The 18196-nt window shown below is 37.6% G+C and overlaps 1 protein-coding gene across 1 annotated transcript in view; it reads left to right on the forward strand.

The window, feature by feature from the left end:
- Positions 1–341: 341 nt before the first annotated feature.
- LOC136862434 (NADH dehydrogenase [ubiquinone] 1 alpha subcomplex assembly factor 3) overlaps positions 342–18196 on the forward strand; it is a 36195-nt gene continuing 18340 nt past the window's right edge. The window contains exons 1-3 of the mRNA XM_067138883.2: positions 342–516; positions 12597–12711; positions 15061–15205. Coding sequence (XP_066994984.1) covers positions 428–516; positions 12597–12711; positions 15061–15205 — 349 coding nt within the window. The 5' untranslated portion in view covers positions 342–427. The remainder of the gene's footprint in view (positions 517–12596; positions 12712–15060; positions 15206–18196) is intronic.

Raw genomic sequence — 18196 nt, forward strand, 5'->3', positions numbered from 1 at the left:
CTTCATATTCTTTGTTGGCTTGGCACATTGATTCATTCAGTTTTCTTGATACGCTAATATTAAAACACGAAATACCGTGGACATATGGCATTGACCACCGTTCATCTTTTGGAATTCTTCGATCCCACGCAACGACCTCAAGTGTCCGATACTCGGCCACGTAGTGCAGTTTGGGTGTGTGTGCCTTCAAGAACACCCAGCGCTACTATGACAGGTGGGAGTGTTCATGAAAAATTGAAGAATCTCGGAATAATTATGAGACTTTCAAGGAGTATGCAGTTGACTTCAAATCCATGAGAAGTGAAATATTTTTAAAACTATATTCTTTGGATTGAGCTTGAAATGTTTTTGTTTATGGTAAATATGGACTAAGCGAACGTGAGAATTATTTGTGAGACAGTGTGAATTGTCGTGACACTCATTTAAAATGTATCTTTTAAGCATACTGTCCCGTGGACTCATCTCTAGAAATAGGATCATAGACTCACTGAAATACTATAAACCTATTTGTGAAAGGTAACTTTTGTAGGTTATGTAATACTGTTTTGATCAGAATTAGTTGCGTTGTTATTTGATTAATACAACGTCTTCTGAAATAGTAAGTAAAAACAAAACGTTTCTCCCCTGATTTAAGCCTAGGTTGGGAATACTATCACTTTATGACACCCGAGGGAATGTTTTGTGGTGCAGATTCGTGTGACAATGGAACATTTACCGTTTTTAAGTATTTTGACTACGATTTGTTATTCACTTCATTCGACTCCTCAGTTTGTCACAATTCACTTCAACCAACAGCTAGTACATACTTGTCCAGTATAATTGTATTTATGTAGATGTAGAAGTATGTAGGCTGCTTCATGTCAAATAAATAGTTGTGAGTTCAGATTTACAATCTGTGACAGAATTGTTCTGTAGTTGGCCTTTTTCATTTTGTGAATAGGATTGATAATGGTGTTTTATTTAATCTCTGATATTTTTGATCTGCACTGTCTCTTTGCACTGATTTGTGACAAATTCCTGTGCTGCAAAAATGACCATAGGTCTGGTGTCATCATGCCAAATGTACGGTATAGAATCTAGAGATCTAATGCAGGATTCTGAAACTTTTTCAGTTACATATCACCATTTGCAATGTTGAACATACCAGTAAATAAGTGCTTGACTTCATCAACTTATACCACACAAGTGTTGTTTCAGGCTATCTGAATTTCTGAACAGAGTTTGCATTAGGTCCTGAGAATAATATTATTTGACGTACACCTGGTGAAGGTTGAGAGAACTTTCCGTGGAAAATTACAAAGATATGTTTTTTGAAATAATTGTGTTTAGTTAAAGAAAACATGGTCCTACATCCTTTATGAGCCTTGGCTTATCAAGCAAACATGGGCGTAATTTGAGCATTTTGATTGGGGGGCAGGGATTACCTGGGGGTCTGTGGGTCTTCCTTTTTGAGAGCAGATTGTGACCAAAAAAGTATTGCTAATATTCACCATCTTTCCTTTAATATTCTAATTTAATCATTTTAATTTAAAAATCAAACCTCTGTGAAGTACTTTCACACAGAATTAAAAAGTAGCCTAGACCTAATTCAAATGTATTTTATACTAAGTCTATTTGGCCTGTTTTTATCTGTACAAGTAAAAATCAAGCAAATAATTTGGCCAAAATATAAAACTTTTCTTTATTTTACATAGTTTGATTGCATTATATTTTTACACATAATGGAGTCTCCTGTATCAATTTAAATAGAAGTCACTAATTACTTTAGAAATGGCAACATCAGTACTGCTTTTGATAGCTAAAAAGCCATAGATGATAACTTCTCGTGGGCGATTATGTTCTTACAGTTTGTTTTTAAAAGCCGCAAGCATGAAAATACCTCTCACAGGTTGCTGAATTCATTGGAATTGTAAAAATGTATGGAAAAGTTAAAAAAATGAGAGTGAACAGTCTTTTAAAATATTTCTGTACAAAAAGGGAGCTCTTTCTCAAATATATTTGTTATTTGATTCTTCCATTTGTAAAAAACAAAAACAACAACAACCGCAGCTCAGACAGACGTAGTTTCTTGTCCAAAGAGTAAAATTTACAAGCACATATTAGGCTACACTGGCATCGTCTTGTTCGCTTCCGTTTAGAACTTGACGTATGCTTAAGAGCATCCTTACTCGCTTAATTATGTCAAAAATAGAAAACAGTATTGCAGCTTTGCAGTACTGTTGTTGATTCATCATTGGATATTAACATATTTCATTCATCAATGATTTACATTTAGGGCTGTCGCTCAGGTAGCAGACTCCCTGTCAGTTGTTTACCTAGATTTTTCTTAAATATTTTCAACGAACTGAGAAATTTATCGAACATTTCCCGTGATAAGTAATTCCAAACCTTTACTCCTCATCCTATAAATTAAAATTTGCCCCAATCTGACCTCTTGAACTTGATGATCTTTCGTACTTTTAAATGCTCCATGCAAACTTATTCATTACTTATGTCATTTCACACCAACATACCACTGACAGCTCGAAACTTACCACATCGTCGAGGATCTCGTGTCCTTACTCCCAGGTGGCAGATTCCCTATTTGTAGTTTTCCTAGCCTTTCCTTAAATGATTGCAAGGAAATTGGGAATATATTGAACATTTCCCTTGGTAAGTTATTCCAATCACTAACTCCCCTTCCTGTAAACGAATATTTGCCCCAATTTGTCCTCTTGAATTCCAACTTTATCTTCATATTGTGATCTTTCCTTCTTTTAAAGACACCACTCAAACTTATTCGTCTACTAATGTCACTCCACGCTATATCTCCACTGACAGCTCGGAACAGAGCTTATATATGAAGTATTTACTTATTATAGTGGAGCAGCTGTTCTTTTGCCAGAAATCACCAAGAACAAATCGAGATGCTTTTCTTTGGATTTTTTCTAGTTCTTGAATCAAGTAATCCTGGTGAGGGTTTCATACTCTAGCTGGGGTTTTACCAGAGATTCATAAGCTATCTCCTTTACATCCTTATTACAGCCCATAAAGACCCACATAACCATGTGCAGAGATCTGTACCCTTTATTTACAATCCCATTTATGTGATTACCCCAATGAAGATCTTTCCTTATATTAACACCTAGGTACTTAATGATCCCCATAAGGTGCTTTCACCCCATCAGTGCAGTAATTAAAACTGAGAAGAATTTTCCTATTTGTGAAACACAACCTGACTTTTAATCCCGTTTGTCATCATACTATTACCTACTGTCCATCTCACAATATTATCAAGGTTTTTTTGCAGTTGCTCACAATCTTTAATTTATTACTCTGTACAGAATAATATCATCTGCATAAAGCCTTATCTCTGATTCCATTTCTTTACTCATATCATTTATATATGTAAGAAAACATAAAGGTCCAATAATACTGCCTTGTGGAATTCTCCTCTTAATTATTACAGGGTGAGATAAAGCTACACGTACTCTAATTCTCCGAGTTCTATTTTCTAGAAATATAGCCACCCATTCAGTCACTCTTTTGTCTAGTCCAATTGCATTCATTTTTGCCAGTAGCCTCTCATGGACCATGCTACGAAATACCTTAGACGGATCAACTACGACACAGTCCATTTGACCTCCTGAATCCAAGATATCTGCTATATCTTGCTGGAGTCCTACAAGTTGAGCTTCAGTGGAATAACCTTTCCTAAACCCGAACTGCCTTCTATCAAACCAGTTATTAATTTTGCAAACATGTCTGTTATAATCAGAAAGAATGCTTTTCCAAAACTAATTTGCAATATATGTCAAACTGTCTGGCCTGTAATTTTCAGCTTACTGAGCTCGATAGCTTCAGTCGCTTAAGTGCGACCAAGATTTATAACATGCAATATCTAGTATTCGGGAGACAGTGGGTTTGAACCCCACTCTTGGCAGCCCTGAAGGTGGTTTTCTGTGGTTTCCCATTTTCACACCAGGCAAATGCTGTGGCTGTACCTTAATTAAGGCCACGGCCGCTCCTTCCCATTCCCTGTCCTTTCCTGTCCCATCATCACCAAAAGACCTATCTGTGTCAGTGCGATGAAAATGAAAATCCACAACCTGTTTCCAGTCATTCGACCGGGTCAGGGATGGAATGAATGAAGCCCCATCTAGCGGCGATGATAGGAATTGTGCCAGCTGCCGAAGCCTGTCGCAATCCTCTAGGGCAATGACTAATGAATGACATATGAAATGATATTGGAGAGTGTTGCTGGAATGAAATGTGACTGGGAAAACCGGAGTACCCAGAGAAAAACCTGTTCCGCCTCTGCTTTGTCCAGCACAAATCCCACATGGAGTGACCGGGATTTGAACCACGGAACCCAGTGGTGAGAGGCGTGCTGCCGCCTGAGCCATAGAGTCTACTGCAACGTAAAGCAACTTGTAAAAAAAGAAATAATAAATTTCACCTTTTTGTTTGTCACCCTTTCCTTTATACACATAGGCTACTATAGTAATTCCCTGGACCAACGAGTTGGCCCTGCGATTAGGGTCGCGTAGCTGTGAGCTTGAATCCAGGAGATAGTGGGTTCGAATGCCACTGTCGACAGCCCTGAGGATGGTTTTCCGTGGTTTCCCATTTTCACACCAGGCAAATGCTGGGGCTGTACCTTAATTAAGGCCATGGCCACTTCCTTCCCACTCCTAGGCCTTTCCTGACCCATCGTTGTCATAAGACCTATCTGTGTCGGTGCAACGTAAACCAAAAAAAAGTAATTCTCTGTTCATTTGGTATAGCTCCTTCAGGCAAACAACAATAAGAATATAAATAGGCCTACTTCAGATTGTCTTTAGTATATCCCCCAAAATGTTATCAATTCCAGCTGCTTTTCTAGTCTTCACCTTTTGTATCATATTGTGAATGTCATTGTTATGATAGGCAAATATTAATACTTCTTTAGTATTAAATCACTTCCTTTATCTGGACATTATCCGTGTAACCAACAATCTTTATATACTGCCGACTGAATACCTACTTCTGCCTTTTGAAGATCCTCACATACACACTCCCCTTGTTCATTAATGATTCCTGTAATGTCCTTCTTGGAACCTGTTTCTGCCTTGAAGTACCTATACATACCCTTTTATTTTTCCACTAAAATTTGTATGACTGCCAATTAAGCTTGCTGTCATGTTATCTTTAGCTGACTTCTTTGCTAGATTTAATTTCCTATTAAGTTCCTTCAATTTCTCCTTACTGCCACAGCCATTTCTTACTCTATTTCTTTACAACCTGCATCTCCTTCTTTGTCTTTTTGCTTCTCTGTTATAATATAGTGGATCTTTGCCATTCCTTACCACCTTTAAAGGTACAAACCTGTTTTCACATTCCTCAGCAATTGCTGTAAACCCATCCCAGAATGTGTTTACATTTTTATTTACAGTTTTCCTCTGATCATTGTTAGTTTTAAAAAACTCCCTCGTGCCTGTTTTATCAACCATAAGGTGCTGCCTAATACTCGTACTTCTAAGACCTTCCTTTCTCTCACATTTGCCTTTAACTACGACAAAAACAGCTTCGTGATCGCTAATACCATCTATTACTTTGGTTTCTCTATAGAGCTCATCTGGTCGTACCATCACCATGTCCAGAACATTCTTCCCTCTAGTTGGTTCCATCACTTTCTGAATCAGCTGTCCTTCCCATATTAACTTATTTGCCATTGTTTTGGCCATGCTTCCTGTCATGTGCATAATGTTCCCAATTGACATTTGGTCATTATTATCATAGGTTAATTTCAGTATTTCATCTCTACCAGGACATTATTTTTATATTCATTATCATTTCATCCTCATGATGCACAGGTCGCCTACAGGAGTGAAATCAAAAGACCTGCACGTGGCGAGCCGAACATATCCTCGGACACTCCCGGCACTAAAAGCCATACGCCATTTCATTTTTATACATAAGGTTGTCTGAATACTTCTGCCTTCTGTAAGTCCTTGCATATACACTTCCCTTGTTCATTAATGATCCGTGGAATGTCCTTCCTGGAACCTGTTTCTGCGTTAAAGTATCTATAGCTGTCCTTCCATTGCTCCCTAAGGTTCATAGTTTGCCATCATGTTATTCTTAGCACATTTTTTTGCTGAATTCAATTTCCTAATGAGCTCCTTCAATCTCTCCTTACTCCCACAACCATTCCTAACTCTATTTCTCTCTAATCTGCACTTCCTTCTTAATCTCTTTATTTCCCTGTTGTAATATTTCTAAACTTTTTTTTTTTTTACAATTTGCTTTACATCACACCGACACAGATAGGTCTTATGGCGACGATGGGATAGGAAAGTCCTAGGAGCGGGAAGGAAGCGGGCCGTGGCCTTAATTAAGGTACATCCCCAGCATTTGCTGATGTGAAAATGGGAAACCATGGAAAACCATCTTCAGGGCTGCCAACAGTGAGGTTCGAACCCACTATCTTCGGGACATATGCTCACAGCTGCGCGCTCCTAACCTCATGGCCAACTCGCTGTCCTGTTATAATATAATGGGTCCTTACTATTTCTTACCAATTAAAGGTACATATCTGTTTTCACATTCTTCAAGAATTGCTTTAAACATACCCCATAGGCTGTTTTCCTTTTTTAATGTCAATTTTTCATTTATCATGATTGCTTTTTAAAAATTTCTCAATTCCCTTCTTATCAGTCATATGATATTGCCTAATAGTCCTACTTTTACAACAGTCCTTCCTAACACATTTATTTTTAACTCTGACAGAGACAGCTTCATGACCACTTATACCATCTATCACTTCTGTTTCCCTACCACTGCCTTAAATGGAGCTTTACTCCCACCACCAATTTTTTGCCTGATTGTTGCCTTTTCTTTGCACCTCTGCTGCACTAAATCCACATTTCTCTGCTACCTCTGTGCGATGATAAAACAATACTGAGTAAAAATTCTTAAGTTGGAACAGATCATAAAACTTCAATTGCCCTGATCTTCACTAATGTTACAGATTCATAGGTCACACTGCTGGACTGTATGTTCTTTGATAATGAATCACATTGTGCTAGAACTTTTCTGAGAAGAAATCAAATAAAAAGTAGAAATCCTCCTTACCATTTAAGAGAGCATTGGGTTGTCTGCAGCTGGCAGTCCGTGAAATTTCTTGTAGAGCCGGCAGAATGGCCTCAGAGGTATCTAACAGATATTATATACCTATTTATTTACTAGTAATATTAATAGTGTTAGTCAAATCTGAAAAATGTTTCTACATAAATAAAAATGTTGTAATAAACATTAAGCAAACTGGCACATTTTAAACCTAAGAAAATAAATACAGTAGAGTGTTTGGTTACCATTTTGCTATTAAATATATAGAATTATGCAGCAAAGCAGAACACAAGACTAACACTGCACTATAACATAACTAAAAAAATGTCTCCATCGCTCGGCATATACGCAGAAGATAGGTAAACTGAACATCTGATCGTCGAGACAGTCCTGTAGTCTGTGGTGTTCGGCACGCATACATCGACACCAATAAGAACATTTTAAATATAATTGAGGTGGGAATAATGTACAATAATAGAAATTATTTCTAAAAACATTGTATAGCGTAGGTAACCTTTTGTTTCATTGAGCCAAATTATCAATCACTCACTACTGATTTGCATTTAGGGCAGTCGCCCAGGTGGCAGATTCACTATCTGTTGTTTTCCTAGACTTTTCTTAAATGATTTCAAAGAAATTGGAAATTTATTGAACATTTCCCTTGGTAAGTTATTCCAATGCCTGACTCCCCTTCTTCTAATTGAATATTTGCTGCAGTTTGCCCTCTTGAATTCCAGCTTTATCTTCATATTGTGATCTTTCCTACTTTTAAAGACACCACTCAAACTTATTAGTCTACTAATGTCATTCCACGCCATGTCTCCGTTGACAGCTCGGAACATACTCAGGTTCCCTATGGGAATCAACATCTTTATCACATACCACTTAGGCGAGCAGCTCCACTTCTTTCTCCCAAGTCTTCCCGGCCCAAACTTAGCAACATTTTTCTAACGCTACTCTTTTGTCGGAAATCACCAAGAACAAATCGACCTGCTTTTCTTCGATTTTTTCCAGTTCTTGAATCAATTAATCCTGGTGAGGATCCCATTCACTGGAACCATACTCTATTTGGGGTTTTACCAGACTTGTATGCCCTCTCCTTCACATCCTTACTACAACACCTAAACACCCTCATAACCATGTGCAGAGATCTGTACCCTTTGTTTACAATCCCATTTATGTGATTACACCAATGAAGATCATTCCTTATAATAACACCTAGGTACTTACAGTGACCCCCATAAGGAACTTTTACCCCATCAACACAGTAATTAAAACTGAGAGGACTTTTCCTATTTGTGAAACTTACAACCTAACTTTTAACCCCGTTTATCATCATACCATTGCTTTCTGTCCATCTCACAACATTATTGAGGTAATTTTGCAGTTGCTCACATTCTTGTAACTTATTATTTACTGTATACAGAATAACATCATCTGCAATAAGCCTTATCTTTTATTCCATTCCTTTACTCATATCATTTACATAGGCCTATATAAGAAAACATAAATCTCCAATAATACTGGCTTGAGGAATTCCCCTCTTAATTATTACAGGGTCAGATAAAGCTTCACCTACTCTAATTCTCTGATATCTACTTCCTAGAAATATAGCAACTCATTCAGTCACTATTTTGTGTAGACCAATTGCACTCATTTTTGCCAGTAGTCTCCCATGATCCACCCTATGAAATGCCATAGTTAGGTCAATCACAATACAGTCCATTTGTTCTCCTGAATCCAGGATATCTGCTATATCTTGCTGGAATCCTACAAGTTGAGGTTCAGTGGAATAACCTTTCCTAAACCTTAACTGCCTTCTATCAAACCAGTTATTAATTTTTCAAACCTGTCTAATTTAATCAAAAAGAATGCTTTTCCAAAGCTTACATGCAGTGCATGTCAAACTGACTGGCCTGTAATTTTCAGCTTTATATCTATCACCCTTTCCTTTATACACAGGGGCTACTAGCGCAACTCTCCATTCATTTGGTATAGCTCCTTCATGCAAAAAAATTATCACATTAATACTTCAGATATAGTACTATATGCCGGCTCCGTGGTGTAGGGGTAGTGTGCCTGCCTCTTACCCGGAGGCCCTGGGTTCGATTCCTGGCCAGGTCAGGGATTTTTACCTGGACCTGAGGGCTGGTTCGAGGTCCACTTAGCCTGCGTGATTAAAATTGAGGAGCTATCTGACGGTGAGATAGCGGCCCCGATCTACAAAGTCAAGAATAACGGCCGAGAGAATTTGTCCTGCTGACCACATGCTACCGCGTAATTTGCAGGTCTTCAGGCTGAGCAGCGGTCGCTTGGTAGGCCAAGGCCATTCAAGGGCTGTAGTACCATGGGGTTTGGTTTGGTTTGGTTTGGTTGGATATGGTACTATATCCCAACCCATTGTCTTTAGTCTATCCCTAGAAATCTCATCAATTCCAGCCACTTTTCTAGTTTTCAACTTTTGTATCTAATTGTAAATATAATTGTTATCAGAGGTAAATTTTAATACTTCTTTAGCATTAGTCACTTCTATCTGGGCATTATTCTTGTAACCAACAATCTTTACATACTGCTGCCTGAATAGTTCTGCCTTTTAAGATGCTCACATACTCCCCTTGTTCATTAATGATTCCTGGAATGTCCTTCTTGGAACCTGTTTTTGCCTTAAAGTATCTATACATACGCTTCCATTTTTCACTAAAATTTTTATGACTGCCAATCATGTTATCCTTAGCTGATTTCTTTGCTAGATTCAATTTCCTAGTAAGTTCTTCCTTTTTCTCCTTACTTCCATAGCCATTTCTAACTCTCTTTTTTTTTTTTTTCTTTTCCAGTCTGCACCTCCTTCTTAGTCTCTTTATATCTCTGTTATAATAAAGTGGGTCTTTATCATTCCTTACCACCTTTAAAGGTAGATTACCTGTTTCCATATTCCTCAAGAATTGCTATAAACCCATCCCAGAGTCTGTTTACATTTTTATTTATCATTTTCTACTGATCGTAGTTACTTTGTTGTGGTATACAATTCTAATCACTAGATTGCGTGCCAAAAGCCAGGATTAAATTCCAGACCTCTCTGCAGTGCTCATATGGAGTGAGGGCATATGACGCTTTTGATTGTGATTCGTCTGTCGGACAGTGACGTTAAGCCTTGAGGAGACCCATTGGTGCTATTCGTGAGGAGTCGGCTATGTGCCGGCACCGGGTTCCAACCTCTTCCTTCCTACTATCATATATCACGTCATTCATTTCATCCCTTTAACTCCTCTGATGAGGTTGATGTCAGGAAGTGCATTCGGTCATGAAAACCCACCACGACGGATTCATCTCACCTCATACCCGACCCCGTAGAGCAACGGGACAAGGGTTGGACAAACACAACAAACGAATTCTGTGGAGGGCAACGAGTTTCGGCGGCGAATCATCACGGGAAGAAACGTGGGTCTACCACTTTACCCCCCGAAACAAAGAGAACATCGATGGAATGGGAGCACACCACATCACCACCATGAAAGAAGGCTAAGGTCCAGCCTTCAGCAGGAAAGGTAATGGCGACATTGTTGTTTGACATGGAGGGTGTGGTGCATGTGGAATTTATGCTGAAAAGCGTGACAATTAACTCGGCTTCATATTGTCAAACAATGAACTGGTTGTATAAGGCAATTAAAGAAAAGCGTCGGGGAAAAGTGAGCACCGGTGTAATTTTGTTGCATGATAACACAACCTTTTACATGACCTGCCAAACGTCCAAACTGCTGCAGCAATTCAAGTGGGAGGTATGGCAACATCCTCCATACAGTCCGGACTTAGTGCCATGTGATTATCATGTGTTCGGTAAGCTGAAAGAGGATCTCGTTCGATGACTATTCCGAAACGGGGAGGTGAAGGCAGTTGTCTCCAGGTGGTTACATAGCGTTGGAGGTGATTTCTACACATCCGGAATCGAAAAATAGGTTGACCGTTCCGAGAAATGTTTATAACCTCTTGGTGACTATGTGGAAACATGAACTTACGTTGTATATTGTCATAGCCATGTTGCCTATGTTTAGGTGGTTTCATAAATGGCCGTAACTTGGAAGCATACTTACTTTTTGATTCATTCTTGTTTTATTCAGTATCTCTAAACCATGATATTAATGAAAGTATAAAATGTGATTGTTATTTTGCTTATCTTCCTGACATATATTACAACACGTAGATATCCGTGCATGTGTTCTTTATGTTGTAGGGTAAGTAGAAATAGTTGTAGGCCTACAGCTTAATATATTATTTGTCTTTAGTAGAACCGTCCAGCCACACACATTACAATAATGCATCCCTTCTCAGACTCTGGTAACAGGGCAAAATTTCTTTCATTGCATCATAGAGGTATGTTGAATGGTCGACGAGTTTGCCACATATATAATTTCTATTTATTTTGGAAAGACCTCCTGTATTTACAGGCTGCCGCTAAGAACAAGGTAAAACATATCAATTTTCTGTAAATATCTATTAATTAAAGAAAATTCAATATTTGATGTAGAGGTGGTGCCTCAGGATCTTGATGGAACCTCGGAGGACGAGGGTCGCGATTTCGGGGATGAGCTTCATTGGGAGTTGGAAGCGCTTCGATGTGGTGACGAAGTGACGAGATATGGTACCCTGTATGTACAAATATCTTCTGTGAGGCTTTACATAGGCCACGGATGACAGCACATTCATATCCTATTGGTGACAATACCATTCAACCAGCTGCGTCACTTCGCTAATCATTCGACGATCTCCTGGAGATGTAACTGGATGCCGAGTTTTGTTTTTGTTTTGTTTTTGCCGATGAGTGCACATTATAATTTCAAAAGAATACTTACTCACTGCTTAATTCAGTCTTGATTTGGTAATAAATGGTGAAAGGCAACTGTCCGTACCCGAATACAGTTTACAAACTCAATTGTTTGACCAATATACACATACAGTTGTCGTTTTAGAAAAGTCTTTGTGATCATCATTGCAGGATTAAGCTGGGGAAAAATGGTCTTCCTAAGAAAGTAAATTAGGAAAGGAATATGAAGCTAGGGATAGTCTAAAAATGACTAGATTATCCAGTCTGTAACAAAGTGAATTTAAATATCTGCAAGTTGGACAGAAGTGGATAAATGCTTACAGGCTTAAAACTTCGTAATATCATTTTAGTAGATTAACATAGTTTAAATAGAAAGAAACCACCAAGAGACTTTTACCATTTTATCATACACTGCTATCTTCAAAATTGCTTTAATACATAGATTGACAGGCCGATGGCCTAGATGTTAGGTCTCTTAAACCCATGACCACCAGCACCACTGCCACCACCACCACCACCATCAGCCTTTACTTATCTGTTAGAAATATTACTTCCTCTGAAAATTCCTTCTGAACATAATCAGTGCAAAATATTTCAGCCAGTCTAGTTTAAACTTTGTGATATAAAATAATTTATTACATCAGAGAAAAATTTCAAAATACTAACTGATGTTTATTTTTTATTTCAGTGATATTAAAGTATCCAGACGGCACAGTAGCAGTTATGAGTCTGATGGAAAAACTACAGTTCACATTCTTAACAAAGACTCTGAACTGGGATTAATGATAAATTCATATAGTCAGGTAAAGTGACCTGGTCACGTTGTTAATAACAGGTAGCAAATTAGCTATTGATGTATTCTGGTTTGCTATCCATTATTTGAAGGAAGGAATGTTATTTTTGTTTCTTATTGAATTTTGCTATGTCATTTAAATATTGAAGACATCAAGGTTATCATTCCCAGAGCATACAGGGTGGCACAAAAGTCACTGGACACTGGGCATTGATTTAAACAAAAGATTGAATTTATGTTTCATTACAAATAAACACTAGGCTTACAATTATATTTTATGTTCAAACTGTTTTCTGTCTGCATGAATACACTTTTCAAGTCTTTTTTGGAACACTGTCACATACTCCATGGCATAGTGTGGTATCACTGTCCAAATCATGAAATACGTTGTGTATGTAGTCTTTTACTTCAGCAATGGTCCGAGGCTTTTTAGAATAAACAGAGTCCTTGATGACACCCCATAGGAAAAATCCATGGGTGACGTGGAGGCATGTCCATATCTGCCCTTCGACGAATCACTTTTCTTTGGAGAGATTCCTTTAAATAATCGCAGATGGCAGTGGCATAATGTGGTGGTGCTCCATCATGTTGAAAGTAAATTTCTTGAAAGTTTTCAGCACACGTCATAAGTCCTGGTACCACGTAATTCTGAGGCATATCCGAATACTTATTTTACTTGTTTTAGTTGTTCTTCTAACAAAAGATGTTGATTCTCAGTATACCAGTAAGTGCAGTTATGTCTGTTAACTTGTCTGCTTAACTTAAAATTGGCATTGTCAGACCACCCAATTTTATTGAATAGGTTAGGATCATGTTTTTGTTGGTCAAGCATCAGTTCACAAAACTGAAGATGTCAATCTGGATCATCTTCAAGTAACCCATGTTGTAAACGTGGAATGTAAACTTCAAACTTCTGTTTGTGTAACATTCTTTGCACTGACCTTCGGGATAAATCCAGCTCAGTTGCTAATCGTCTGGTTGATTTCCACAGAATTTGGGTCACAGCTAAATCCCTACATGCAATTCATTTTCCTCACTTGTGACTGTTCTTGGGCAGCCAGATCTTGGTGCATCCATAACAGATCCATGTTCTTCAAATCTATTCAGTATGTTGTACGCACACTGTTTGTCTAGACAGTGGTTTTGTTCTAAAGTGTTGTCTCCATTCATTAACAACTGCAGTAACACCACTTTTATAAAATATTTTAAACGCGAAAATCCTTTCTTCTTTCGTTAACATCGTGACAATTTGGAAAACTACAGCTGTTAACATGTCTCACGGATCACACGTTCAACAATGTACTAGTTTGATAATCGTATATGTTTTGTTTGTCATAGCATTGTATACTAACTTGACAAACTGTAATCATCGCCATTTGGTAATAACAACTTAACGGGTTAAAACTTCCTACTGTACTACATCTTGCTGTTACTTTCGTTTTCTTTTAACCAACTGTCCAGTGAGTTTTGCGCCACCCTGTATTGTCTGGGGTTCATCATAAAGAAAAGGATCTTAAATCATCTTACTATTTATCAATTGCAAGTTTCAATACCATAATGAAATGGCCAATGTCAAATTTGGGATTTCTGATGAATGGAGGTTTTTCTGTCTTACAGCTCCTTAATCTTGAAACAACAATAATTGTGGCTGTAGGGAGATATTTCGATAATAAGAATTACAATTGCATGTATAGATGCCATTTTCTTAACCAAGTCATTATTTTCAATTTCAAGGGGTGTAATAATTTTATATTGCCTGTGCACATTTGTTCTGTGAAGCTACTGAACCCTCGAAGTGGTTTCCATATGAAAAGGCCTTGGCACAGATGTTTCTTAGTTAAATAGTCAATGGTGTAGAATGAAAATAGTCAAAGCAAGCAAAGTCAACTCCGTGCAGGCCATTAAGGCCCTTGAAGTGGAAGGTACAGGCTTCCACCATTGTTAACCTCGGCACGTGATGGGGTAGAGTGGTTAGCTCTACGCCCGGCCGCCTTTGCCCCCATGAATTAACCTGGTACTCATTTTTGGTGTAGGCTGAGTGAACCTCAGGGCCATATGCACCTCCAGAAGTGGAAATCTTGTTTCTTAAATTTTACGACTTCCTGACGGGGATTCGAACCCACGTCCTTCCGGACAAACCGAGCACGCCTTTACTACCTCGGCCAGGCAGCCTCTAGAATAAAAGTAGGTCCCCATAAATTAAATTTCAGGGTACTGTTTTAATCTTCATTGTTCTGACCAAAATTTTATTCATTACATTGATTATGCAGTGGATATGTGAAACAACTTTCATTTAATGGAGTTATGTAATTTCTTAGAAGCTGTTGTATTTTATTATTAAAATATTGATCTTTTGCAGTTGGGATTCCGCTTAAATAATGGGTTGATGGTCCTGGGGCCAATGGCAATATTTCCACGGTCGGTCCTCAGTTGGAATGTTTCTGGAGTGGAGGATATAAATGAGGATTCTCTATCTTTATTCTGCTATCTGGAACCAAAAATTGGTAAGAAAGTATAGAGAAGTTTGTACGTTCCATTTTGAATAACTTTAGATGTACGAAATCTTCTTGAATTGTGTTATCCAGAAAATCACATTCTTTGTTCAATTTGTGTAAATCTTGCTCTAATTTCATTTATTCAGACATTCAAAATTAATTATTATACTCATAGCTATGCAGGGTGGGTGGGGTATAACTAGGTAGCCGCAAACACAGGATGCCCTAGGTCATAAACCCATTCCAGTCTGGGCCTTAATATCCCTAACAAGCGTTCTGAACTGGGCATTTTTAAGGATATTTAAAACATTATATCTCTGTAACTGTAGGAGACATTTGCATGATTCATTTTTCTTTGTGCTTGTTTGAGCATCTAGCTTTGAAAAACGCTGTTTGTATTATGTCAACTATCACTTGAGATTTTAAAATTGTTTATATATTATACCATGTTTTGCAAATGGAAAAAAGGTCTGACGGATAACTAAGCAAGTAGAGTTTTCTCAAATACTGTTATATTTACCCTATTTTGCTAATATAAAATGTGCATTGCAATTAAAAAACAACAACAATAATAAGTACAATATAAAAATAATATTTTTTCAATAATAATAGTAATAATTACAACAATAAAAAATGGGAGCACTTATGAAATTTTAAAGTTACTGAAATGTAAAAATATTGTTCCATTTACCACAAAAGAATTTCGAGAAAGAGAAAATACAGTCTTCTAAACAGACAAATTTACTAATATGTGGATAATCTTACGTATTCACGCAAATTTGAAATACGCAGGAACATGCGCTAGGCCGTAAAACGAACTCCAGTCATAATGAAATGTAAGAAGTTGTTTCAAATTCATATGTTAATAATATGATCATTTGCACATAAACTTATAATGTATCATAAAATATCGAAAATATCACTTTCGTCAAGCACATGTTTGCCGCGAGAAGCCATTTCTTAGAGCTCACTGAGTGACAACATCTACTGATGCATGTTGATAGAAAATATCGTAAATTCTCTGACTTAGACATATTATACGCCATCTGCTTAAATATTGTCGTAACTATTACATGAAGAAAAATGATGTAACCACCAGAATGTGTGCATAGCTCGTTCTTGATTTTTAGTGAATTGTCAAACCTTACTACGGGCTATGCCCGCAGCGCGGCCTGAGCGTAATTTCGGCCGCTGCGAGCTATGCTCGCAGTTAGACCGGAAAGAGTTAAGAGCTGAAAGATGTGAACATAGTATAGTAAAAGATGTGTGGTTTTAGGAGAAAACAAGATGGAATGTACCACACACATGTGACAACCGCTTGCAGTAGTTAACCACACAGTAGTATGCATAAGACCAGAACCAGGAGAAGCCTCTTGGGGATGAATCAGCAGTAATCTCGTATGAGAGGACGAAGTGTGACAAACAAGTTTTGTGTGTATAAACATTAAACATATACGTCACTAAATCTGAGAAACATAAACAAGGTTCCACGTGACAGACATGCAGCAATCAACCTGACGCCTGACTGACGGTTGCTTTCACAAGTACCAGACGAGTTATCAAATGATACACAATTCACGGATGTCGAACGTATCTAAGAGGATTCTGCCAGAACTAGATCCTACAAGGTGATAACTTTGAACAATTGCTACGAGCATCGCTTTGGCATGACACGTTACACCATAGCACTATATTTCTGCAGAGTATAGGCTTGGGAGTTACAGTAGAGTAGCAGTAACAGAAATTATAAATCAGCGGTTTTAGTGCGCGAGTGCCTTGTATGTGGTGAAAGCTAAACACAGCACATGGGGGACGTGCTTGTTGAAACGCTAGATCTGACCTTGAATGCAGTTCAGCAGTTTATCAATCTTACCCTGCACATGATTCTGGTTCATTATTTGTCCGAGTAGTTTGTTTTTTATTCACTATGAGTTAAAACAGAAACCATATTACATTTTTAAGGGCCAATGAATTTAAAACAGCAATCATCATCACATTTTAATAAATGCATTGAAATGTGTGCTTTTTTTTTTTCATTACTACTGAAATAGGCACTACAATGTTTAACCCTTTGGCACTCAGCCTATATGCAGGTGTGTGCTCAAAGACACTCAGACTAATTTTTGTGATTTTCCAAAGCAAATTACAAAAATTCAACACGTAAAGAGTTTAACACACATTAAAATAAAATTAATCACACTAATACAGGAAACTATGAGTATTTCAGAAATGAATATACTTTGGACGTATTGTTATTGGTTAAGCCAAAAAAAATTATTAAATTTTGAAAATAAGTTTAAAAAAATAAATTATTGTTTTCAATGACAGAAAAATTAGACATTGTTGTGTCTTCTTTACTCTTAGACGTGAGTGAAAGAACATTTAATTCTGAATAATTTGATATCAATATGATGTGTGTGCTGCAATTCACTCATGAAGCATTGCACAAAGTTATTCAGTGTACATGTAACGGTCATCGATGTCAGGTCCTCGCGGTCCGATGCACGGTGAGCAGTTACGACCGTGTCACTTCCCTCATAACGGGAATCACTTTCAGCAAAAAAGGTCATTACTACTGTCTAAATCATCTGAAAATTCAAGGATATCGGCCTCATTCGGCCTTGAATATGGCCTAGCCATTACGATAAAAAGATGACGCAAGCACGTGCAATAATGGAGTTATGAAAAGGAGTAAAAATTGTAGTTTACGAAGTACATCGAACACACGATATACCAAAGAAATGAAATAAACTATAAACAAAACTCATAGCAAGATCAACTTCTTGTATTCATAAGCCAATCAAAACAGATCCACGCAATAACAACTTCAAATAACCACAACATAAACATTCACGGTTAACAGATTTCATTTGATGTAGATGTTGATTCCCATAGGGAACCTAAAATATTTTTCCCGAATTTACTCATTCGGGAAAAATATTTTAGGTTCCCTATGGGAATCAACATCTACATCATTTGATGGCCAGGCAGGCATCTAAT

This window comes from Anabrus simplex, chromosome 1, assembly GCF_040414725.1.
Source record: "Anabrus simplex isolate iqAnaSimp1 chromosome 1, ASM4041472v1, whole genome shotgun sequence".
NCBI lineage: Eukaryota > Metazoa > Arthropoda > Insecta > Orthoptera > Tettigoniidae > Anabrus > Anabrus simplex.